The sequence below is a fragment of the Galleria mellonella genome, unplaced genomic scaffold (genome assembly GCF_026898425.1).
Source record: "Galleria mellonella isolate WM207_F2 unplaced genomic scaffold, CSIRO_AGI_GalMel_v1 utg55, whole genome shotgun sequence".
NCBI lineage: Eukaryota > Metazoa > Arthropoda > Insecta > Lepidoptera > Pyralidae > Galleria > Galleria mellonella.
The window spans coordinates 3,528,539-3,555,385 of NW_026442115.1; the positions used below are offsets into that span (position 1 = coordinate 3,528,539).

The window sequence follows — 26,847 nt, forward strand, 5'->3', positions numbered from 1 at the left end:
ATAAAATTAATCTTACAAAATGTTAATATCAACATTACGACTAATGTTTCTCTATCTTGTTTAATTGTCTTTTTCATTCATAGATATTTTTTTTTATTAATGTATCGTAGATACAGAATCAACGGTTGTCATTTTAGCTTGCCTGCATTGTCATATCAGCTGATTGCGTCATTGCATAGAAAGACAATAACGCAAAAACAAAAAACAAGTCGTAATATCGAATTTGGGTTTATTGTGATCATTTTGGAAATTACAGTGTGCTTTTAATACCAAAATGAAGTTCCAATACAAGGAAGAACACTCTTTTGAGAAACGGAAGACCGAAGGAGAGAAAATACGCAGGAAGTATCCGGATCGAGTACCAGTAATTGTCGAGAAAGCTCCGAAGGCTAGATTGGGAGACCTCGACAAGAAGAAATATTTGGTTCCGTCAGACTTAACTGTCGGACAATTCTATTTCCTCATTCGAAAACGTATTCATCTGCGACCGGAGGACGCGCTGTTTTTCTTTGTTAACAATGTAATTCCTCCCACATCTGCGACCATGGGATCTCTGTACCAGGAGCATCATGATGAAGACTTTTTCCTCTACATAGCCTTTTCTGACGAAAACGTTTATGGATCTATGTAAAATTTATCTTTTCATAACCATATGTAGATTGATGTAACCATATGGTGAAACTTAGTTTTAAGGCTTAGTTTAATATTGATGTATTATGTTACGATGGTGATAAATAATTTTAATTTGCAATTTCCACACACAACTTTGTGAACGCAATGTTTTAGTTAATAACATTACACTTATGGTAAATTTATTGAATCTTTTCAATCTCTTTGTTTGGTTTAGGAGTGTGATTATTTCTGTATCTATACAATAAACTATAAACAATATGTTTCATTTGTTTATTTCTTTAGGCAATTCCACAAATAGATTTTCCTTTCACATCCATAATAGGCATTAGTATCAACATAATAACTATGTTAATGCCATACAGTCCAACCTACAATTTTTACATTAGTAAATACTTGTGTATATTGTATGAAAGACCAAATAACTCCTGCAATGACAAAATTAATTTAAAAAACGAAGGGCTTTTCCATATAGATATACAATTAGAAAGCAAAGTTATTTTGCAAATTTTATAAGTAGGTACTAGGCTATCTGATACCGAAATAGAAAATTTCATTAAAATTTGGAATGCCTTCTCAGTGATGGTTTCTCTATATCAAATAACTAATAGAAAATTTCATCAAAATCGGTCTCTTAAACAAAAGATGCAAGTTTTTCTCTGTTATACCTATATTTCTATAATAAATAAATAATAATACTTCTTGCACATTCTTTTTAAATATTTAATTGCTTTTTATTTACATCTCATTGATGCATTTCTTTTTATATATGATACTTCTACTGAGAAAGGTATCTAAGATCGTTATTGATTTAATGTTATTTCATAAGTAGCCAGTACTTATGATAGATGGTAATGATGTCATGAGACACTAACATTCTATGTTGGTTCCTTTTTTTTTTTTCATGCAAAATTAATTTTATAACCACATAATTACGCAGCTGTTTAAATAGTATGTTTTGTGGTATAATCCATTTATAATACTCTTTAATACAATCGCTAATTATATTGTATGCTACAGTCACAATGGATACTAAAGTTCTTAACACTAGGATATTATCCACAATCAGAGTAGGTATTCTTAGTAGAATTTACCTAATCACAATTACAAATACTTGCCTTTATTTGAAAATTATATCATTATTCCACAAGAACAATATCAACAATGTTAATTTTATTGGTATTGTTTAAAATATCCTTTGTCTGTTTTCATATGTACTAGGTACTATGCTTAGATCGGGGGATTGTTCGCAACGGGACTAAGAGCCCCATTGCTACCGATACGCCGTCCAGTCGACGTCCACGCGTTTCTCCTGGAACCATTGCGGTTAATTCCTAACAAACTTGTCACTACGAGTCAACTGACCTGTCTTCATCTTCACTTATTATCCTTCAAATGGTAACCCATCACTTGGGGAGGAAAGGGATTGTTAGTAATGAGGTCTAACTGACTCATTCTTAGTAATACACCCTATCTGGTCAACCTCCACGCGGTCCCCCTGGAAACCGTCGTGATTAAATGTAGTAGAATTCGTCACGATGGGCTAACTGACCTGCCTTTTCATGCTCACCTGTCATCACTCACTGGTGCCCCATCAGTGTATCCCGATATCGCAGGCGGGGTTACCATTTCATTATTACCCATTAAAAAACCCACCACTCGAGTTTAAAGAGGTAATTCTCTAAGCATTATTATTGTACTATGTGACTTCAATGGTCATCAAATTTGAACATTGAACAATATATAAAAATATAAGAGCAGTGAAAGGATCTGTACCAACTGTGATTTCTAGTTTCAGGCAGAGATAGAATGTGCGGCACCTCGTAAACATGGCGTAGTGAAATAATCGATAATTTTAAGCATTTTAATACATACATCTATAATCCTCGTATAATAACCGTGGCCTATAGACATGACAATTATCACTGAGAAAATACTTTCTAAATATAACAGTAATACCTAAATAATTTTTAATTATCTTGCATTATTTATAAAATTGAATCATAACATCTATAAGATACGCAAAACTACCCTCAGAGATATATTGACCTAATGACACCAATACTGCATTTACATCAAACGTGATGACATCTCTATTACTAGTTACGACGAAACCAAATAAAACCATCAGTTCTTTAAAATGGCAAATGTAATAAAAGCTATTACATATTATATAAATATTTTATACTATCTAAAAACTACTTAAAAGGTAAATTCTTTAATTAATCTTCATAAGTCCTAATTGTTATCTTCAAGGACTAAAGATCTATCCACGTGAGTTCGTCGTCCCCAATTCCATCACAAATTTCGACTCCAGCCAATAATTAAAATTCCTCGGGTTTAACCCCTGCTTTACACAAGTTATGCTATGGTACCTAGGTGGGAAGGAACGGATTACTTGTAATAGAAACTAATAGCCCCATTTTTTTAAAATACAGGTCGATTTCTACGCGGTCTTAAATGAAAACTAAGAGGGACCATTCTGGTGATGCACCGACTTATTATATTCTCACCTATTTTCATTCATTAATGATCAGCCAATGTATACCAGCAACGTAGGAGCGCGAGGCATTCCATTACGAAGCAAATACCTTGATACTACGCTAACTAGTGGTCAAGTAAAAAGGACAATACAAAGATGGCGTAAGTTAAGGTTTAAACAGTATATTTGTAAACGTAAATGTGGCTAGTGATCGCTCTAATAGTTCTTCCTCGAACTTTGAATGTCTTCGAAGAGATCTCACTTTCATCTATATAACAATCTGTAGAAAATTATGCTCTGGAGGTAATGAAATCTAACAGCAATTAGTATTTGCACTACAAACTAGAATGTAACTTATTCTAATTCATAACAAAGTACAATAAGTTACATTCACAATCCTTTTGGGACAATGGATGATAGAAAAATCTAATCTTATTTTGATAAGATTATTAAGAAATGGCTTTATGCTTTATAGTATTTCTTTTGTGCATATGTAGGACGAATCTGACAGGAATACTATAAAGCATAAAGCCATTTCTTTTTAAAACAATAGCAGTGGGCTGTGTTAAGTTAATAAGTCTCTGATAAACTAGATAGTTACATGACGACAGCAAAATACCATAAAAAAAACATAATAAACTATAAAAAATAATATTAAAAAAATATTTAACTTTGTAAACACAACTGGTCGGTTTATTTGGGACTTTTAGACTTTTAAATAATGATTTATACACACCCATAAAAAAGCCGATTTAAAGTATATTATGATTTTTTGCGTTTACAATGCATCAGTAACATACTGCAATACAGCTTGATACAATACCGGATAACAATAATTAATTCATTACGTTTAATATTTCTAAGTAGGCATCGGAAATCATTGCTTTGTGAAATTACATATTACAAGGCCTAGGCATTATTAATTACGGTTATGTAGTCATTTGCTTATTTGCATTTTATTTTAATCTGTATACTGAATACCTATAAAATTACATCGACTCACCTGTAGAACAACAGTTAAATGTATTTTTGTGGAAATTCATTAATTAAAACACTGTATAATTAGTACATTTGCTTTTCTTTTTTGATAAGAACTGGAATTCAAATAAATTTATAAAACTTACCTTGACGATACACTTATGTTATAATTCAGAAAAGTAAATGCTAGCCATTTTTATAATTCTATAAACCTAGCTAATAAAACAAAACTAAAACGGGAAGAAAAAATTAAACAAGGCACTAGTTGACAATTTTTTTTATTTCTATGTTTTGTAATTCTGACAAAAAAGTATGGAAATGTATTTTTTTGTTAATATAAGTAATGAAATCATAAGAAAACACTTATTCTACAAATGAGCACATAATAATTGTATGAACGTACTAACTGTTGTAATAACAGACGATGTAGTATAATTTGAAATTGGATTATGAGAGTTATTATTTCTAATTCAAGTTTCTTATTGCTAATAACTAGGTACTATTATAATATTGTATCAGTAAATTTGGAAATGTAGGTATTGATATAGTTGAATTATAATTTGGCTTCCCTACACTAAACATTGACAATTGCATTCAATACCATTTATAAAACAAAAATCACTATAATATCAATATGTCAAAGATAGATGATACAAATTTGTTATCTGGTTCTAAATCAATATTTATTCAAGAAGCAATTTATACATATGAACTAAAATGCAACACCACAATTAACAAAAAATCCAGTCTATATTTTATACTATATAATATTATAATCGATTACACGAAAGAACTCTAATTTACGGCAACATTTAATACCTCATGTGATAATTATGAGACCTTCGTGATGGACGCCCTCTCGATCGCATTCCACGACCTCGTGCTCCGCTTTCACTATCTGCAAGTAAATAACGTATTTTGAGAACGAAAAATATTAAATATTATTATTATTTTATCGCTAGCTCGTTCTGTAATATAAAAATAATATCAATAAAAGCTGTTTCATTAACATGCAAATCAAAAACCACTCGGTGAAGTTGAAGTTTACAACATATTGTGGCCTCTTTAAATCATTTTACCACTTTCTATAAAGAAAGCCCCGTCAGGTTTTTACTATTCTAAATATCATAAAATGTACACAACGCAATATTTATATATATATAGGATTCAAAATATCAAAATGTTCACTTCTCAGAATTGCATTTTGCTAGAACAGGAATTAATATCAAATTTTATATATATAAAGATAGAACATCGAATGTAAAAAAGGAGGAGAAATTTATATATTTTTTAAATCATTATTTTTAGTATTTTTTTGGTTTAATATGAATTGGAATTTTTTTTTATATAATATAAATATACATACATATATAATTACCGTTATCATCATATGTACTGCTTACAAATTAATATTTTTTATACCACTGAGATAGCAACATACGGCCTACTTGATGGTAAGCAGTTACCGTAGTCTAAGAATGCCTGCTATACCTGAGGCATTACATACACGTTGCTGACTCTGAAGAAACCTTCACATATTTTTTGAAGAACCCCATGCTGTAGCCTCTTGGAAATACCTTAACATTCAGTAACCTGAGCATTTATGGGAGGAAGTATGTGATACCACGCTGTATGCAACCATCTAGGCTCTAAGATATGGGGGAACTAACTGTCTATGGTAGAGAGTGGCTATGGGCATCATATTAAACCGTAAGAATCATGTATTTATTAAAATATTGGCTATTTCCAATCATTTAAAAACGAAAGATTATTTTGAATATATACTCAGATGTAAAAAAGAAAACAGGGTACTGATTACTTTGATAATCAGTATTCTGTTTCCTCTTTTCTAATATACACATATTAACACTTATAACTAAAAGTACACGTTTTTCTGTATGCCTGTATCTCCTAAAAATTTATACAATTTTTTTTTATTTTAATCTATAGTGTATATAATTTTTTATTATCTTTCACATACTGCGTAATAACTGTATATTATTGTATTTCTATTTATTCATATATGGACAAAAATGTTGATCTGTTCTTGACAAGGCATTTCTATTTTGATATTCGATCTACATATATGGATGTAAAAACAGGGTACTTACACATATTTCTTCTGAATAAGACATATGAGGAAACGGAACAAATATTGTTTGATGCAGCTTAATGTATAAGCTATATTGCCAATATGTAAGATAGTGTATTTTAGTTTGTTTATTTTTTTAATTGTTAAATTATATATACAGTTTTGTTGTAGTTACTCTATATCAATATATATATTTTCCCCATAATACTAAAGGGGGTTGGGGCTGCGGCCCCTTAACACAGTTTATTATATTAACCTATTTAGGAGCCCAGTTCTAAAATCATAATTACTGGTACCCTTATAAAACTATAATATTAATATTAGTTAAGAAACTACAGGTATATTTTTTTACGAATAAATCTCATTTCATTTATAATGTAAGCGTATAATACTAGGGACTAGTGAAATACTACAATACAGTACCTGCGGCGCGCATCCAGCGCTGGGGCGGCGTGGGCGTGGGCGCGGGTGCGGGTGCGGGTGCGGGTGCGGGTGCGGGGGCGGGGGCGGGCGACGCGGGCGGCGCTCGGCGGCCCGCCGCCGCGCTGCCCGCTGGCGCGCTCGCCTCTGCCTCGCGACCCTCCCACGCTATCTGTACAGCGTAACATTACGTTTAAAACCCATTCACAGACGGTGTTGTATGATATATATATATTAATATTTATTATACCTACATCTGCAATGGCCTAAACCCACTTACAACATTCAATGTGCCGTGCACTAACTGACAGGGTCGGAAAGAGATTTTTAAGGAGGTGTAATATATATCTAGTAATATAATCAAGTCGATCTTTACGCTGTTGCTGTTGGAACACATCGTAATTAATTTTATTAATCACATTTAATAAATTATTATTATCATCTGCAGCAGTGTATAAAGTATCATGTGTGATGATGCAACCTATTTATATGTAAAATATAAATCCATTCAGACGTTAAAGCACTGTTGATAGTATGAATAATAAAACGCACAAATATCCAAACATCTTCACAAACTTTCACATTTACAATATTAGTAGGAGTACATACCCCATGCTGTGGAGAAGAAGGTTCGCTTCCCTGCGAGCTGACCGCTGTAGTCTCTTCTTCAGCACGCGATTCTTCCCAGTCGCGACTTTCAACTCCTTCGTTACCTACATGTAATAAAAAAAAATATAAACCAGTTGTCAGGTTGCTAGTACTTGCCACGCTTAGCAGACGGATTGGCAACCGCAGTCAGGCTTTAGAGATGTTTTAAGAGGGACAATACTGTCCATCCCTCGTCTTCCCTTAGTCGGTTCTCATAACATCCACGGGAAAGGAAGGGGTGGCCTATTCTATGTGGGGACCATATGGCCGATTTTGAGGCCTGTTTGAGGTACTGTACAAAAAGTGGGGTCGAAGTGAAAAAGTCTGAAGGGACGTACGCGAGTCAGTGTGCGGGTGAGAAGCGTGAGGCGCGGCGTGCTGGGAGTGCTGGGCGTGCTGGGCGTGCTGGGCGGGCGCGGCGGGCGGCAGCGCGGCGGCCAGGTCGGGGTGCGTGTCGTGGTGCGCGGCGGCGCCCGGCGCCTCCGCGAACGTGAAGCGCGCGCCGCCCGCCGCGCCCGCGCCCGCGCCGCCGCCCGCGCCCACCGGCGACACCACCGCCTCTCCAAACCTGTTCATTTGTTCGTTCAATTCTCTGTTGTACATACACAAACAAACACCTAACACTAAGAGATGGGAGGGGGGGGGGGGGAAGGGATTGTTAGTAATGGAGACTAAGAATCCCAATGCTAGCAATATACCCAACCAGGTCGACCTCCTCGTGGTTCCCCCTGGAAACTATCATGATTAATTCCAGATGAATTCATCATGATGGGCTAACCGGCCTGTTTTCATTCTCATCGATCGCCCTTCACTGGTGTACCCGCCAGCGTATCCTGTTAGCGCAGGCGGGGTTACCATTCCATTTTCATCCAATAAAAAAAAACACTAAGAGATGGGGGAAAGAGATTGTTAGCAATGAAGTTTGACAGCCCCATTGCTAGCAATATGCCTTATATTTATTATAGGTTGACCTCCACGTAGTTCCCCCCCTGGAAACCATTGTGAACAATTCTTGTCGAATTCGTCACAATGGGCTAACTGACCTAATTCACTCTCACCTATCATCCTTCATTGGTGCCCCGTAGGTGTATACCGATAGCACGGGCGGGGTTACCATTCCATTATTATCCATTATTTTTTTACGAATGATAATGGAATGGTAACCCCGCCTGCGCTATCGGTATACATTGGCGGGCCACCAGTGAAAGATGATAGGTGAGAATGAAAAAGCAGGTCAATTAGCCCATTGTGATGAATTCGCTTGAAATTCAGCACAATGGTTTCCAGGGGAGACCACGTGGAGGTTGACCTTTTTGGGCATATTGCTAACAATGAGACTGGTAGTGCACATTATTAACAACCCCCCCCCCCCCCTATTATTATCCATTAAAAAAAACACTAAGAGATGATTCTACTTAGTGACCTAAAAAGGACGAGGTTTTCATTTGTCCCATATAAAAATTGTCATGATTAAGATTACTTTTTTTTTTAATATGTTTAACATTTTGGAGAATGTCAGACGAAAAAAATACTATACCGCAAACATACAAAATGAAATTAAAATTGTTACCATTACGTAAACTAAAAATCTACCGATCTGTCCTGTCCACTGCCGAACATAGGCTTCTCTTGGGGTACTGATAGATTAGTCGCCTTTGATAACAATCGCGTAAACGTGAAAGGACGGGGTGGCGCATTCTATACCGGGACCATAGGGCTAACTCTATATTGTTCACCTTTAATAATGTCAGATTTTGTTACGTAAAAATATCATTATCAATCGTGGGTTGCTGGCAACGAAGTCACTGCAGTATGGACGGGGCACGAGAATTACTTATTTTGACATAAAAAATATCTCCATGATTATGACGGAATTAGGCCAGCACGTCAGAATTCACTAAAGCAGTGATCATAATATGTAAGTTATAAAAGATTACCCGTCATTTCGCCTCGGGACGTACAGTGTAGGAGTAGATGGAACTATGCTGTCGTCGCCATCGTCGCCTCCATTGCCGCCTAAAGACAGGGCTCCACTTGCTACAAAAAATAAATGTAATATTAAAATACAAGTTTATTTGCAAAGAATTATCTTTATTGTTTGCTTCTATGCTATATATTATATATAGCATACATGTCCTTCTTCATTCCAAACGTTTATGTCAAACAATAATTTATGAAGCCGTTGAAATTCTAAGAGCGCAAGAGGTAACTATCAAACAAATTCGCTTTATCAGTTATAATGCGTTTTCCAAAAAAAGTATTTATCAATTTTTTAGTATCCATAATACAAGATAAGCTATGACTAAATGGCGCAATATAATATCATGTCATGTATTCTATATATAAAATTAATTTAATTTTAGAGGTATATTATTTTTTTTTTTAAATATTTTTAGTTATCAGTATAGTATATATCATATATACTCTGTTTCAATATAACTTGATGAAAAGGTAACCAACCAAATTCTGTTATTGATCGATAGCATCATACAATCATTTTCTCTAAATGAAATTAGTAACAAAACAAAACATTGAATCGAATAATAATTTTTTTATCTTTATAATTTTGGATTGTCAGCAGACTGTCTTTTTACAATTTTATTTATTTGTTTAGTTCATTTGTCTGTTTAAGAGTATAGCAGTTCTCACGTTCTGTTCCACTGCTGATGGCCTCGATCTGCTGGTGCGCGGGCGCGGGCTCGCTGTCGGCCTCGCGCGCCTCGCCCGCCTCCCGCGCCCCGCTCGCGCCCCCTTCGCTCTCTTCACCTTCATCGCCTTCTTCGCCCTCCTCGCCGGCCTCCGGTGACTGCGCCGGTGACTCCTATGCATTCAATCATCTATTACAACTGACTTTGTACCAAATTTGATTTTAAAACTTGCCATGTAATGCTCTTAACAATTTTATACATAGTTTAACTTTAATAATTTTTCATATAAAAATATCTACTGCACTAGCATTATATTTTAGCATTTATATGATTTATGCATATTTTTAAATGCTAAGCATACAATATTACACTCAACAAATATCATATAAAACTCTATGAATAATGAGCAATGAAGAAACATGAAGAGACATAATTCAGTGTCATACTTGTCGTGCAGCATTATCTCCGTCTTCTCCTTCCGCTTCCTCTTCTTCCTCCCCTCCTTCAACTTCCTGTTCTTCATCCATGTCTTCTTCATCTTCCTCACCTTCCTGTAGAAAAACATATTAATATTGTTTTTATTTTTATAGGTCATAATAGTGATGAATGATCTATGAGTGATGAATATTATGATCTTACCCTATACATAGTGCCAGAACATCTTTCGTCGTCTTCTTCAGAATCGACAACAATGACGCCTTCATCATCTTGATCGCAACGGGACGATGTTGGCACCTGATATTCCACTTCTACAGATCTTTCAAATCCCTAAAAATTGAAAACTTTTTAGTAAATGGTTAAAGATAGGCTATTTATATCACATAAATAAGCATTCTGTCAATTTTCAAATAAAATAAAGGCAAAAATAACTATAATACAATGTGAATGTATTTTAAAATATTTTCTCAATGTTGTAAATTTATAATTGTTTCACACTTTGTCTGTGAGACGGGATTGTTTTGCTGCTCTTAATTTACGTGTACATTTATTTAAATATACACATATAAAGTTTCTTTATAAATAAATTATAATATTAACATTTCTAATTTTAATATATATTGAAGGGATATTTCCATGCTTACAAGGCTGAATATGTTGCGTATGCGTAACACAGATATGCATATATTAATATACTGTTTTTATTATTTACCACAGTACACACGATATTGTATGATTTTACCGTCACCACATATGAAATAGGACAAAAACAGGTTAATTTATTTACAGATGTACGCGTGAATAAAGACACGAGAATATACCATTAGTACTTTAGGAGAATTGTATATTAATCTGTAAACAAATGTAAATAACCTAATATACCACAAATAAAATCGACCTGATCTGGGAAATTTTTAATCTATTTGAAACAACATAATCATATTCTACAATACCATAATCTAAATAATATAATCTTTTTTTTAGTGCATTAGTTAAAAAAAAATCATTAAATAAGCCAAACTTCAATTTGGTTGACTAACTTTTGACCTATTTTTGACAGTCGATGTTTTTGTGTAGATAAATTTAAGCGTGACGATAAAATCGTATAGCATCGTGTTTCAGCTTCGGTTAATAAATTTCTAATAGCAGTAAATGTGCTGCGTATGGGCAACCTGCACGCGAGTCCTCTTGGCGGCGAGCGGGCGCGGCTGCAGGCGGCGCTTGGCGGGCCGCGCGTCCGACGGCGGCTGCGACGTGCTGACACCGCCCGACACCAGCGCCGCGCCGCTTGCGGCCGAGCTCTGCGCTCTCTCGCCGCTTGATGCGCCTGTGAGTGCCGTAATGGGGATGTTGAAACTTATTTAAACATTTTTGTATCGTTAAAAAAATTCATTGAAAAAAAAACTCTAACAACAAAAACACAGTTTTTCACTTTTTCTCCTAGATTTGAACAATATGACAAATTTACAAGTTTTTTAGAACACTTTGGTTCATTAAACCAGATATTGCCAGACCCTTTAAATTTTTTATTTAAATTAAATTTGTGATTAACTCCTTAGCGATGGGCTATATGAATAAGACTTCGTCCTAATAGTTTCATCCTCCACTGGTACCCACAATTATATACCGTTAGCATAAGTGGGTACACCGTTCCATTTTCATCCATTGAAAAACAAAATTATAATATATTTTGAGCTGAGGGCTGTGGGCCGTAATAGTAGGTACTTAATAAAATCTTAGTACCAGCTAGCGAAGGTGCAGAGGTGACTGGAGACGCCGCACTCGTGATGCTGGGTGCTACAACGGAACTGGCAGCAGACACTCCAACACCACCCGAACTGGCCCCGCTCGGCTGTTCAATGCGTGGCATCACTAAAGCTACAGCCTACACACAGATAGTTAAAATTAATTAGAGGAAGAATGGTATTAGTAGTAAAGAGGACTAGTGGTCAACATATTCAGTGTATCAGTGGTAATGTCAGCTATAAACTCTATCAGATCAACCTCCACACAATTTTCTCTGAAAGCCACGAAGCTGCTTTCATTCTAATAATCATCTCTCACTGGCATATACTAATAGCGCAAGAGGAATTCATCATATCAGCCATTAACTATCCATTGCTGAATATAGAACTCTCCTAATGGGGGGTTTTGCCCGTACTACATCTATAATAATATAACTATCTTAATATTGGAAAAGTATGTTTTAATTCAAGAACCTGTTGTGGTGCCTGAGAATGTGATGAAGATTGGGCACTATTGTCACTAGCACCGGAACTACCCATGCCTGCTTCACTCGTATCCATATCCTAGTAAAGAAAGAAAGTAATATTTATTATACAATTAATAAAAAATCACTGTGAAGTACTGTCATGATACAAATCAAGGAAATGCCATGCAAGAAAAGAATACATCTCCGCGAGAGAGAGCCAATATGTCAGGGTCTTATTATAAGAGAACTAAAATAGTATATTGTCAAAAATAATGTCGAACTTATAATTTGAAAATACAGAACACAAATGTAGTACTTTTCTCAAGTCAATGGTGTGATTTTTTCTAATACGAAAATAATGGTTTTTCTTTATATCACAATAGCAAACAAGCATACAGCCTGTCTAATGGTAAACAGTAATATAGCCTATGGACGCTTGCAACCCTAGGAGTGTCACGAGCGCGTTGCTGACCCGGAAGAAACTTTAATATACTCTTTTTGAAAAATTTACTGTAATCTCTAGGAAAAACCTAGGCAAGGAGATCATTTCACAGCTTGAGTGTTCGTGGAAGAGAATTCCTTTGAAACCGCACTGTACGTGACCATTTAGATTCAAACGTGTGAGAATGAATTTCTAAATACCTAATTATGCAGATCTGATCATTATCCAAATCAGCCCATTGACTTCTCTAAGTATTTAATTTATATATATGAAAAAGAACTGCTGTTTTCAACTAACTTAAAAAAAAAATAAAGGTACTCAATTCAGTTCTGTCTCACCTGAGTGGATTCTGGAGGCGGTGCGGTGGTTGCAGATGATGCAGAAGGAACAGCGGAGCCGGCAGACGCCGCGAGTGCGGTGCGAGGTAGCGGTCGCGAAGATGAGGCTGGCATATATTCGGTGCTGTGTGCGTCGTGTGGCGCCGTAGGGCCCACCTGCGCCATCGGTCGTATTGACGCTAGCGGTGTCTCGCCTCCACGCCGGCTCGCTGAGACGCTCTGTTGAGCTACTCCTACCACGATAATATTTATATGTTACGATTAAACCATGCAGCATGGCCAATATCTCTATAGGAATATTGTGAATTTTATTATATACATGGGGTTCATTACAATTTTTACACTTCAATTGTATCACAATTGTCGATGTCAAGTACAAAATTTTGGAGTCCATTTAAATAATTCACGCATCCCATCCACACTAAATAATAATAGTAAATTAAAAACTAAAGCGTAAACTGCACTTGTGCTTGTTCTTTACATGGAAATAATTTAAGATTTATTCCAAAAACAATAACATATATATAATATTAATTGGAGATTGCAATATATCAAACAAAGTAAATATAACATAAAATTACACTTACCAGCCATAGGTTTTATGTTAGCCGTAGGAGGATCCGTAGTAGTTTTCTCAGTAGTCACTTGCTGTTTCGATGCTGAAACTTGACTAGCCAGTTGTCTTTGAAGCATAGTAACTTTTTGCATTAATGCTTCAACTTCTCTAGATTTCTCTGCTTGGGCTTCTCCGCGTTCTTTTTCCAGTCTAGACAGACGACCCTCATATTGTGACTTTATAAGTGCTAATCTAACGTCTTGTTCATCGCGTGTACTTTGTGCTACTTGTTCAATCGCTCCAATTTTTGAACGTGATTCGTCAAGCTCTCGGCTTAATGAATTTTTTAGTTCAGTTAATTGGACAATTTTACTTTTTGCTTGTTTTAATACTTGCTTCGCTTTTTCTTCCTTATCCAAATTAGCTGTTCTAAGAGTTTCAAGTTCTTGTTGCAACTTTTCGTTATTAGATTTTTCTGTTTCCAGTTGGCTTTGAAGTTCATTTAGCTGCTCCTCTAATTTTTTCGTGCTCTCAGCTAATGCAGTATCGGCAGCAGCAGCTTGTCCTTCAATCTTCTTTTTTTCTTCTTCGGTAGTTTTTACTAGTTCTTCATACTGGGCTTTATATTTTTTAGCTATTTTTCTAATTTGCATTTCTTTATTTCTAATATCAGTTAAAGTAGATTCTTTATTAGTCAGGTCATCAGTTAGCTTAGTAATACTTTCATTTGCAGAAGCAAGTTCAGATTTAAGTTTTGACACTTCTTCAGTTAAACGTGCCATATCATCTTTGAGAACTTGCAATTCCTCAGTCTGTTTAGTATTTTCCTCCATAAGTGTGTTTTGCTGACGTGACAACAATGTATATTGCTCTTCCAACTTTGTCTTTTCCACTTTAATTGAACCTAAGTCTTCATTGAGTTTTCTAATAGTTTCTTTTTCATTAGTTAACATTTTAGCTAAAGTTTCTCTTTCATTCTGAAGCCGTTTCCAATCTTCTGGACTAGTTTTATTAGCACGTTCTACTAGGGCATTGACTCTAGTTCTCCACCGAGCACAATCTGCTTTCAATGCAATATTTTCAGACTGTAAAGTTTCATTTTTAGATGTTACATCTGAAATTCTTTCTTGTAATGGGGTTAATTGTTCCTCCATTAATTTAATTGAGGCACTAAGTTCTTCAACGCGTACTGATAAAATATCACGTTCTTCTCTTAAGATTCTATTGCTGTCCGTTAAGGCATTTAGTGTCTCTACTTTTCTTAAGATATCAGACTGTTTATTGACAGTTACCATGGTCACTTCTGAGCGTTCTCTTTCAGCTGCTAAAGCAAGTTTAGAATCATCAAGTTGTTTTTCAGCGATTTCTAACTGCGATTTGAGTCTCATAGTTTCAGCTTGTAAAATATCAAACTTCGCCATAGCAATATCCTTCTCTTTTCTTAAGAATTTCACAATTTGGAATAACTGTTCAGATGATTTACCGTCATCTTCACTAACAGATATATTTATTGAATCATTAGCATTTGACTCATTCAAACTTTCTGAGTGCGATTTAGATGCATGGCTCACTGATAACTGAGTACCAAGGGCTTGAATTTGATCATGCAACAATGAATTCTGATCATTCAAATCTTTTAAACGCTGTGTTAACTGTTCATTTTCTTTAATTAATATTGCTTGTCTTTCAGCCCAAGCATTTTTCTCAGATTCCATCTTTTCTACAGCACTATTCTTTAATGCAACTAATTCGTTTAATTGATTTTGTGCTTTTGATAGTTCTTCTTTAACTTGCGACAAAGTTTGTATGTCATTTGAATGTAAGATCATCTCATGATTATATTTTTCTTCAGCCTTTTGTACCGATTCAGATAACTTTGTAATTTCAATACGAGCTGTTTCAAGTTCTAAGCGACAATTATCGAAATTTACTAAAGCAAGCTTCAACTCTTCTTTAACATTTAATAATTCATTCCTTAACGTACTATTACTATTAGAATGATCTCCATTTGCATGTAGAGAAAGCTCGGTTTCTAACTCTGAACACTTATCTTCAAGATGTTGTAATTTCTGTATGTAATCAGTTAACTTTTGTTCTGATTCACGTTTATATATTTCATATTCAGTGTTTAGATTTTTTAATTCTTTTTCAGCACCCTCTGATATATCACAATATTGTTTTACGTGTTCTTTAGTCACTTTCAATTGTTCTTGCAAAGATTGAATTTCACTATTCCGATCAGATAATTTGTTTTCTAATTCCTTAATTTTTTTTATAGTATCAAATGATCCATCTGTATTGGGGGCAAGAGCTACTTTTAATTTTTTAGCAAGTTCTTCGTTGGCTTTATTTTTTTCTAACAAATCTTGGCGCAATTCAGCTACTTCCTTTCTCATTAAATCAGCTGCATCTTTTTCTTCTTGCATGCGCAGCTTTGCTGTATCAGTCTGTCGTTCTAAATGAGCTGCTAGTTCTCTAAATCTATCTTGTTCTTCTTGTAATCTCCTTCTTAATGCTGAACATTCTCTGGTCGCTTCATCAAGTCTGGATTCTATTTTAGCGCGATTTTCTGCTTCTACGCGTTCTAAACTAGCTTTTATTAATTCTAAATTTTTTAATAATAAAGACTGCCCTTGTCTTTCCCTATTCAAAATTTCTTTCTCAGTTTGAAGCCGTAATTCAGCATCTTTAAGCAATTTACATTCCAATTTTAAGTTTTCCACTTGAATTTCTGCAGCAGCAAGTTTACTTTGCGCATTAAGAGCTTCATCTCTTAAATGTTGCAAAGAAACTTCATGTTTAGCAATAGTAGCATTATAAGCTTTATTCTTGTCTTCTAGTGAATTTATTTGTTTTTTATAAGTTGCTATATTTGTTTGCAATATTTTTAGGCGTTCATTATTGTATTCTGAAGTAGAGGCGCATTTGCTATTTGCTGCAGTAAGCTTTGCAATTTCTTGTCTCATGTTATCGATTTGTTCAAATAGCATTCTTTCATTAGTCATTTTTTCTTCTTTGTAAGTTTTGTATTCCTCTTTCAATAACTCTAAGTGTTTCAAAGTTTCTTTTAATTTGATTTCACAATTAGATGATTCAATATTGGCAGGTTTCATCATGGACTTTTCAGGTGATGTTTCCATTGTAAATGAATCACCTTTATCTATATCAGCTGTTTCCAATATAGATGTAATTTCATGACGTTTACCTTTCATAAGATCATGATATAACTTTTTAAACATATCGCGTTGTCTAATAAGACCATTGACCATTTTTGTTTGCCTTTCTTGGGCTTCTGTCAGTTCTGTCACTCTATTTTTTAAAGATTCTATTTTATTTTGCATCTCCCCACTTTCAAACTGCTCTTTATGGCGCTCAAGTTCCTCTTGTTTTTCGGTCAATTCTCGAACCATCCTTAAGAGTTTTTGATTATTAGCTTGTAATTCTTGAATATCAGTAAAAGTAACTAATGTTTTTGAAATTATCCGAGCTGTACTCACTTCGGATGAATTTGTAGTATTGGAAGCAGTATGTGATGAATCATGATCTCCATTTGGTAAAGATCCACCGCGACTATGTTCAATTTCCTTCAATAAGAAACAAACTTGTCGTCCTAAATCAGCTAACTCGCCCTTTAATTTTCCATTTTCTCTACTGTAGTGATTAGCAATCTTTGCAGATTCACTATAATCATCTCGTAGTCTGTTACATTCAATCACTAATGAATCTATTTGTTGGGACAATGCCGTATTGCTTTCTAAAGCTTCTTCATATTCTGATTTTTGTTTTTGTAGAAGTGGTGCCTTTTCCTCTAATTCCTGAACAATTGTATTGATTGTAATGTTAAGACGCCTGTTTTCTTCCTTCTCCTGTGCTAATTCGTCTGTTACTTTTACTAATTGTGAATAAATTTGAGTTAATGACATCCCCGATTTAAGTAGCTTGCTAGCTGTGGCAGCAGATGGAGCTAAGTCGCTTAATGCCATGTCAAGATTTTGAGCATTAGCAGCTTTTAATAAGTCATTTGCATGATCTAATTCATTTTTTAATGATGCTATAATTTCATTTTTCTTCTCCATTAATTCTTCATGATCTACTTCCGCTTGTTTGTATTTTGTTTCTAGATCACCATATTTTTCAGTTGCTTCATTCAACAGTTTCTGCAGTTCCGCTATACCTTCAGTCATTTCTACAGTTTTAGCTTCAGCGTCATCATGCATCGTTTTAAACAAATCTGCCAGTTTGGTTTTAGCGTCAAGCTCCTTTTTATAATTTTCTGTCATCCTGTTTTCTATTTCTCTTTGTTCCATTAAGCGTTGCGTTAAAGTTTCGGCTCTATTATTTAAATTCTTTTTAACTTCATTTAATTGAGAAATAGTGTCATTGGCAGCATTTAATTCTTCATTTTTTTCTGATAATTGGGTTTCTAAACTTACCAATCTGCTTGTATTGTTTAATCTAAGTGTTTGTAATTCTGAAGTAAGTCTATTAACTTCTTCTGTGAGACTTGCAATTTGAGAATTTAATAAAACTCTCTCCTGTTCTATTCTTTTCTCGCGATATTGAAGTGAAAGTTCTTTACTTTGAATTTCGTCATTTAATGCTAATGCTTCACATTTTGCATCGATAGCTGCACGCAGCTGCTGCGACAGCGAGGTTTCATTAGCCGTCAATCTTTCAATTTCAGTATCACGTCTTTGTAATATTCGCGTTAAATCATTTCTTTCATCAACAGCAGCATCTCGTGAGCTTTTAACTGATATAATTTCATTTTCTAAACGTCCAATTTTGTCACGGGCTTTCTCAAGTTCATTATTTAAAGTTTCGATTTGTTTACTCAACTCTGTAGTTGTTTCATCTGCTGCTTGCAATTTTCTTGCTGCATCTTCATACTTTGCAGTTATTTCAAGAATTGTAGCTTCTGAACTAGCAATTTTATCACCTACAACAATAAAATAGAACACGTTATTTACACAAATATTTCTCGTTAGTTTTTCACGAAAGGTTTAGAAATAAAACTATTATAATATTATTTATTATTTCCTACTATTATTATTTATTATTTTTTGTATAATAAATGCATGCATTAATTGCACAATAAAAACAATAGATTTCAGAATTGGGTAATATTTTCTATAAAAATTTGTATTTGCGGCCTCTCAAGCCCTACATTGATACTCATGTCATAAAAAAAAAACACGTTACGTGAGTAGCTAAAGGTCATGTATGGCCAAATTTGATAAAGAAAATTGTCTCCAGAACTTTATTAGGATCAAGGACTACATAAAGGATATAGTCTAAATAAAATAATAGTGTGGCATTATAATATAGTTGAAGATGTGTAATGTATTAGCTTTGAAATGAAACAAAATGTTCCTTCATTTTGAGAGTTAACGGAAAATTTATAGACCCAAAAAAAAAAGCATAGACATAAGGAAATTTAAAATGAAGTTAACAAGACTATTAGCAGGCCAAAAAAGCAAATGAAAGTCACAATTCACTTTCTGAAAAATATAGTTATTGTATACTAGCGACCCGACACGACTTCGCACGGGTGCAACCCGTTAAATAATTTTACCGACTTATTGTTTTTATTTCCATTATTTTCTGACCAAATGCATCAATTAGCATGCTGTAAAAAGTAAACTTTATCTCCATAAAATTTCCATTTTCATTTAGCTATTTGTTTTTATAAGAATTTGTAAAATATATATGAAACCTATATCCAAAATTCAAAAATTTATTTTGCTTTAAACATAAAAGCGAAATGGCTTTTTTTGCTGATAGCTGATATGAAATTTTGCAGAATAAAGCTCTGTATGTGTGTCGTCGTCATAGAGAAATGTTTCATCCTGTGTCGTTCCATCAGTTAAATATTCCACCAAAATGATGATTTGGTCAGTCATCAGCGGCAAAGGTACTGTCTGTAGTGGACGTCTGTACGTCGTAAAAAGAAAAGTGAGGCAATATTAGTACAAAAAAGTATTAAAAAATCAGTTGATTCCACAGCTTACAGAATTGTATTTCAAATGGAAAACCATTCACTTTTATGCAAGATGGAACTCCCTGCCACACTGGTCGGTCTGTTAACGCTTTTTTGGCAAAAGAAAATATCCCTGTTGGATTGGCCGGGTAATAGCCCTGATATGAATCCAATTGAAAATGTGTAGGAGCTGATGAAAAGAAAAGTAGCTAAAGATGTGATCACCAACAAAACTCAGCTCCTAATAAAGATTATTCATGTGTGGAATCATTATCCTCAAATGCAGGAGACAATATAGTCTTGCATTGATAGTATGCCGCGCAGAATTAAAGCTTTGATAGCGGCTAAAGGTGGATTAACTATTTTCAAAATAATGCTGTTTTATTTATGTTAATATAATCGGTGATAGACTGCATAATATAAAAAAAAATTAAAACAGATACAAACGGTACAATATCACTCGGCAATTAATATTTTACATGAAATCTTGCAGTGCGTCTAATAATTTGGCCAGAGACTCTATAATAGACTCTCTGCCGACTTCGATTACATTTATAGTGATAAATTATTAAAAATATGTATTTACCAAAATAAAAAGTAGTCTATAGAACTCGGCGATGATATAACTTTCTAACAGCGAAAGAAATTTCAAAATCGAATCAGTAGTACCAAAGACTACCCTAACCATCCGACTACACTCCTCGCAAAAATTAAGGGAACATAAAAATTTTTGAAATTTTTGGGTGATTTTCAACAGGCTGTATTTCAGTGAAAAATAATCGTACAGGAAATTTAAAAAAAGGGTTTTGAAGCTTGAAAACTCTAGTTTTCAGATTTTTTGGTGAAAAATTTTATGCAAATAAAGAAACTCGGCGCCCGCTTGCTGTGCGACCAGTAGTTCCAGAGATATTAGCAGTTGAATGGAAAAGGATGCTTTTGCATTCAAAGTTCGATATCTCGGAGACAAGTGGTCGTAATTGAGCCATCCAAAGCGATTTTTGAAGCTGAATAAACACGCTAAGAGACCTATACAATGGAGTAGCTCGAAAAAATTTTTCCATGCCCATAGAGTGAAAAACGAAACCTAGAAAATTTAGAAAAAAAATATTTTCAGCTTTGTTTAAGAATTGCATGGAAACCGGAGTTCAAAAAATTTTTTCACCAAAAAATCTGAAAACTAGAGTTTTCAAGCTTCAAAACCCTTTTTTTAAATTTCCTGTACGATTATTTTTCACTGAAATACAGCCTGTTGAAAATCACCCAAAAATTTCAAAAATTTTTATGTTCCCTTAATTTTTGCGAGGAGTGTATTTATAATATCAGTATAGAAGTATAGACTAACTATCCGCCCCAACTTCGCACAGGTGTACTATGAGAGGTGGAGTATGAGAAAAATAAGACTAAAACTCGGTTCAGGTATAATATTATGAATAAACAACAAAATGTGTCTCGTGTAAGAAAAGACTTGTGAGAGCACTGATGTCAATAAAAAGTTACATCCCCTCACTCAAAAAGGGTTATCAGTTAATACAAATTTATACTCATTTAACGCTATATAAAGTCTCTTAACCTTAACAAAAGTGTCTTCAAAGATACATTAAAACTAGTGATGTTGATAAACGACCTGTGTTGAAAAGGCATATTCGCGGATATGGATCTTTTTTACTCAAATGGAGTTAAAGTTTTTTTTAATGTATAATACTGGAATGGTAAACCCCTCTGTGCTATGAATATATGCTGGAGAGGCACTAGCAAAGAATCAGGCCTGCGACAGTTGGAACATCTTTCCTTGTAGGAAAGACATTTTTTTATGAAACTGTTACCAAATAGATTAAAAAAAACATCTGTCATAGTGAATCATTGCTATCCTGAATATGAGAGTCAAAATTATGACGCCATTTCAAAAGTAGCGCTTTAGTTATATTTTTTTATTAATAATAAAATAAGTAATATATGTGTGATATAATACAACAAATAAGTGACAATTTTAGCTTAATTTTCAATAGATTTGAACCAGTAAGTAAACAATAATTAAAATTAATATAGTTAAGTATATTTAAAATTTGCATGTATTATCTAATTAATATGTCCGTTCATATTGAAACTTGTGTTTTTAAGTGTTGGAAAGGATCTCTTTCTCTGACTTGCGACCTATCTCAATCCTACCATCCTCTCTAAAGTGTGAACGCCTTATTCATACTCAACTGACAAAATTCCTTACCCAAAACAACCTAAATTTGCTGAATTTGTAAAATTAACTAAAATCCATTTTAGTGTTGTTCCTTCCATGGTTCCTACTATTTATCATTATGAACTGAAATTAAATTATAATTAATGGTATATCACGAAGATAAATAGTACTTAAAATTATGTATGAACCACTAATTATTTGTATTAGTAGTATGCTGTTTCCGTTTTTTTTTTCTTTTTGGTTTCTCATTTAAATGTCATCTTTTAAATTGTTTTAATCATAATTACATATACGTAATTGAAATAATAATAACTACAAATAGAGCTATTTCTCCTATTTACATAATATAGTACATATATATATACTTTGTATATTTACTACTTTTTTTTTATAGATTTGACTTGGCACAATGTTTCCAACTATTGTTTAATGCGCCAAAAAGAATTTTCATTACTCACCTGTCAAAAAAAATAAGATTAAAAATTGTAGTAAAGTAAAAACTGTCGTAATATTTAGTTACTTGTTATTGTGTTAGGTACTTGTTTTACTGTCCAAGTTTTTCGTAAAATTTGTAAATTTTATCTTATGAACTAGCTAGGTTTTTTATGACAACTGTCGATATCAGTATATTGGATGAAGGCATATACAGATAGTAATACAACACTATGGATATTAATTCATTTTTCTTTTTTTTTACAATATTCATTGTGTTGTTGCTTCGAAAAGGTAACATTATTTTTTTATGCAACTTAGAATGGCAAACAAGCTGACGGCCCACCTGACGGAAAGTGGTAACTGTCACCTATAGACATGAGCAGTACCATAGGCATAACAGAGTATATTGTTTCACCCAAGATACCCCCCATGCATTGCTATTCCTGAGGACTCAGGTGATATTCCTCTGTACTCTGTAAATTCACTGCCATATCCCACCCTTTAAATCGAAACACAGCCATGCAAATACAACTGCTTCACAGTAGAAACACGAATGGGACAGAGGTGTCCAAGCAAACGACTTTTGTACAAGGGTGAAAGGATTGTTAGTAATGAGGAGGTTAGTATCCATTTATATCAATGTACTCTATCAGGTCGACCTCTATGTAGCTCCCCCTAGAAACTATCGTGACTAATTTATCATTAAATTCGTCATGATAGACTAACTGACCTGCCCTTTCATCCTCTCCTATCATCTCTCACTGGTACTCCGCCAATGATGATGGTATTTTAAAAATCACATTTCTGATGAAAACATAAATAATTATAATTTATAGATTTTTATATAAAAATTGTTAGATAGATAGATAGATAAACACTTTATTTGAGTCATTTATGACACATGTAAATTAATAAATAAATTTATACAATCTGATTATTTACATTTTTTCAAATATAAAACAAAAGATGAATATTGGAGATATGTTTTCACCAAGTGTGTCACAGTGACCCAAATATGCTAAATGCTGCTTTATTAACTTTTTAAAAATTGATTTGGATGCAGCTAGTCTCATTGGAAGGGGTATGTTATGTGGCAAAAACATCCGGTAAAAGCCATTGTCCTATGGTTATGAACCACCAACGGGAGCCGCGTTGATCGAGATTAATTTTGATAAGTGATAATAAAAGTGATTAATCATAAAAAGAGTAATCGTAAAAAAATCTATAGCCAATCAAAGTTCTGTTACAGTCTAAGATCTATAATACAGGAACTTTGTGACTTTCATCTTATAAACATATATTAAAAAAGCAAAATAACATCACCTGTGTGTAAAATACTTATTTATTTAGATGAAATCAATGAAAATAGAAGTGTCTGAAAATGCTGAATTCAATATTGAAAGTTAGATGTTATAACTGTAGTCTCTATTACATATTGATTCAGAATAAAATAATAGTTATAGCAATTAGTTTCTATATAAAAAATTACAGTTGTCTTTTAAAAAATACCACATGACTCCCTGTCAGCAGATTAGAAAAAGAAATAAAATCGTAAAACGAATATATAACAAGTCGGAAATAATACAGCATTTGGTAATGTGAAGTAGTCCAAATTTAAACAGTTGTTAAGTTTAAAATATTCAATATATTTTTTTCAGTTCTATTCTAAAAAACGAACGACGTAAATGTACAAAGTGCTGTATGGAATAAAAGAAGGAAATTCACAATATTTTTATCCATTTATATTAAGAAATGGGAACTAAAATACTCTTCTCTGTAATATCGTAGGTTATCTATATTATTTACGAATTTCGTAGTAACTGAAATTTCAATATGTCAAGTTGAGTAACATAGTACAGTTAGTGCAGGAAAGCCAGTATTCAAGTAATATAAGCAGAATTTATTATAATAAAAACGTCTACATTTTGTACAAAACGCTTGAGAATGTTACAGAAATCACCGGTCACTCTTTGCATGCAATGCTTACCTATTTGCGATTTGCGTGTTTCGTGGAGTGCTTTTGACGTCAAATATTCTTCAAATTTTTGGTCAATATATGCGTTGATCTTTTCCGCGACCGAAACGGGTAAACTAGCAATCTCCGTATCAGATAACACATTTTCCAAATGTCTTTTATCACCGGTCTCTGAACTAGATGTAGCCGTGGCATCCATCTTTGTTTTATAACAAAACTCACTCTACTCAAATCAAACAAAACTTTGGTTCTTTAGACATATTCTCTCTAATCTGTGCTTTGGTTTGTGAACAATAGAAAGGCAAAAGAATACAGCGATACAGCTTGATAAAACTATAAATACCTAAATCTTAAGCCGCATTCACATTATCTAGTCATCCAAGCACTAAATTTCACGCATATAGATCGTTTCAAAAAAGTATTGAAAAGATACATAGAGGCTACCGCAAAGAGTAAAGTAAATAAAAATTTTGTATAAGTTAAAAAAATACTAGATATTTGCTAAAGTAAGTGGGACGCTTTGGTGCGCTTCTATAGATATAATCTCTCTAATCTGTGGTGCGGTTAGACCCTAAGAAAAAGGAACTACATAGAAGGAATGATAAAATAAAAACTGTAAATCATATGGTTGCCTCTTTTTTTCTTTATGCAAATATTATTAATTAAAAGAGGACGAAAGAGAAGCTATTTTTGACATTAATAATTATACAGAGATGGACATTAATAATTTACAGAGAAAAAATCTGGTTTAGATTCAGCTAATATAGATTGAATAAGACCAACATTAAATTTATTTAAGTGGGGCATGAATTTTTCTCTTTCCTTCAACTCTCTAATAGAATATGATGCACATCATCGATGGTATCATAAGTTTGATAATGGGGTGACAAGGACTTGAAAATGTTATACGGCTGTATAATCCTTGGTAGGATAAGTATGCAAGCAGGTTCAGATACAACCTGCTTGCATACTTTCTACATAAACTGTGTCGAATATACAGGTTGTCGGGTTTCATGTGGTCCAAACGAAAACCATCGAAAGAGGGGTTCAAGGGCTTCTCTAAATACCCCCATGTATGTTCTGCAAAAATTTATAGTTTTCGAGAAATTTGTATTTTTAAAAATTTTTCGTTAGTACCCAAAATGTTGCATTCTTTATTTATTTTCTCCTAAACTATTATTAACCAAAACCTTAATTATTTTTATGGATATAAACAATTAATAAGCCTTTCACTACGACTCTACAATTCTAATCTAGGCTGATAAGTTTTTGAGAAAAAAATAAACAATACATTACTTTTATTTCCATGATTTCTTACTACTTCTTTAGGGGAGTTTACAAAATCACATAACAAAATACTTAGAGACCCATTTCAAAAACTTGTCTACTATATGAACTTATTATTTGTAAAATTTCGCCCGGCTACGGTAAGAGCTTCATGTCAAAAAAATAATTATATTAAAATGGGAGGACTTAAATATTACATTAAATTTCATCAAAAACAAAATATAATTATTTCATATGGCATTAAAAAGTTTACTCTCAGATAGTAACTACAAGTGCAACCGTAATCATAAAAGCGCCCCTCAGGTAGCTGAGTAAAAGGGAAGTGAGGATGCTGTCTCACTTGCACTTTGCTAAAATGACGTCATTAGAAGTATCGTATACGATTCTTTTGTTCATGCTAGTCTACTATGTGGACTTACTATTTGTAAAATTTTAATCAGCTACGGCAAGACCTTCATTTAAAAAAAAAAAAGTTAAAATTAACTGTAAACGAGATAAAATACGAAGGAGCCCAAATTACCTATAACGACAGATAAATTAAATAAAAAAATTACAAATGTTTTAATCAGCAGATTTGTTATACAAAATAAAGCATAAAATACTTTAGTAAAACATAATTTATCATTTTTTACAATAATAAATATTCAAAATGACGCCCACCTTCAGCTATGCACATACGACAACGCTTAATAAAATTTCTTCTTAGACGTCGAAAAGTCATCTTTTTGTTTTATCTTCTCCTGTGCTTCTCTTAATTTATTATTTAACTCATTGAGTGTACACCCTATATAATCTAGTAATGTAAATGAACAAAAATTTTACATACACATTTTCTATGTTATATTTATATACAAGCTAGTGTATAAAAAATTTTTGATATGTCAATTATTTGTCAATAACACATTTTACATTATTAGATTATTGTAGCGGTAAGAGTCATCTACATTTCCTTATAGGGATGCAGGTACGAGCCTTGAGGAAAGGCTCATTACCCGGGCGGCTTTTGCGTACGCTGTTTCCTACCCTATGCTATTTCAACCCTATGCTTTATTCTCTATTCACACCGCTTCTATTTTTCGTCAGCTCGTAACCAGT

The 26,847-nt window shown here is 33.6% G+C and overlaps 2 protein-coding genes across 3 annotated transcripts; one reads left to right on the top strand and one right to left on the bottom strand.

Annotated features, from left to right (window-relative positions):
* Window positions 1–149: 149 nt before the first annotated feature.
* LOC113521219 (gamma-aminobutyric acid receptor-associated protein) lies at window positions 150–891 on the top strand. Its single transcript, XM_026906686.3, has one exon. It carries the CDS (start codon window positions 275–277, stop codon window positions 629–631), a length of 357 nt encoding a protein of 118 aa, XP_026762487.1. The 5' UTR covers window positions 150–274; the 3' UTR covers window positions 632–891.
* A 3,461-nt stretch (window positions 892–4,352) lies between these two features.
* Window positions 4,353–24,961, bottom strand: LOC113521447 (nucleoprotein TPR-like). 2 transcript variants are annotated; one of them, XM_052898955.1, is made up of 14 exons: window positions 24,478–24,961; window positions 13,916–18,823; window positions 13,329–13,561; window positions 12,556–12,645; window positions 12,080–12,221; window positions 11,509–11,663; window positions 10,538–10,666; window positions 10,345–10,449; window positions 9,900–10,071; window positions 9,188–9,287; window positions 7,589–7,818; window positions 7,212–7,315; window positions 6,606–6,774; window positions 4,353–4,988 (listed from the first exon to the last, which is right to left on the bottom strand). In XM_052898955.1, the coding sequence occupies exons 1-14, from the start codon at window positions 24,662–24,664 to the stop codon at window positions 4,903–4,905; spliced, it is 6,810 nt and encodes a 2,269-aa protein (XP_052754915.1). In that variant the 5' UTR covers window positions 24,665–24,961; the 3' UTR covers window positions 4,353–4,902. The 2 variants fall into 2 exon arrangements, with proteins under 2 accessions (XP_052754915.1, XP_052754916.1); XM_052898956.1 differs by having other exon boundaries at window positions 6,606–6,770; window positions 7,208–7,315.
* Between the last annotated feature and the right edge of the window lie 1,886 nt (window positions 24,962–26,847).

What these genes read in the sequence shown, in the direction of transcription:
- LOC113521219 (XM_026906686.3), top strand. Translation starts at nt 275, where the DNA reads ATGAAGTTCCAATACAAGGAAGAACACTCTTTTGAGAAACGGAAGACC.
- LOC113521447 (XM_052898955.1), bottom strand. Translation starts at nt 24,664, where the DNA reads ATGGATGCCACGGCTACATCTAGTTCAGAGACCGGTGATAAAAGACAT. An exon ending in ATTCTCAGGCACCACAACAG is followed by an intron (nt 12,222 to 12,555) that starts GTTCTTGAATTA and finishes ATCTGTGTGTAG; the next exon opens with GCTGTAGCTTTAGTGATGCC. An exon ending in TCACCCGCACACTGACTCGC is followed by an intron (nt 7,316 to 7,588) that starts GTACGTCCCTTC and finishes TATTACATGTAG; the next exon opens with GTAACGAAGGAGTTGAAAGT.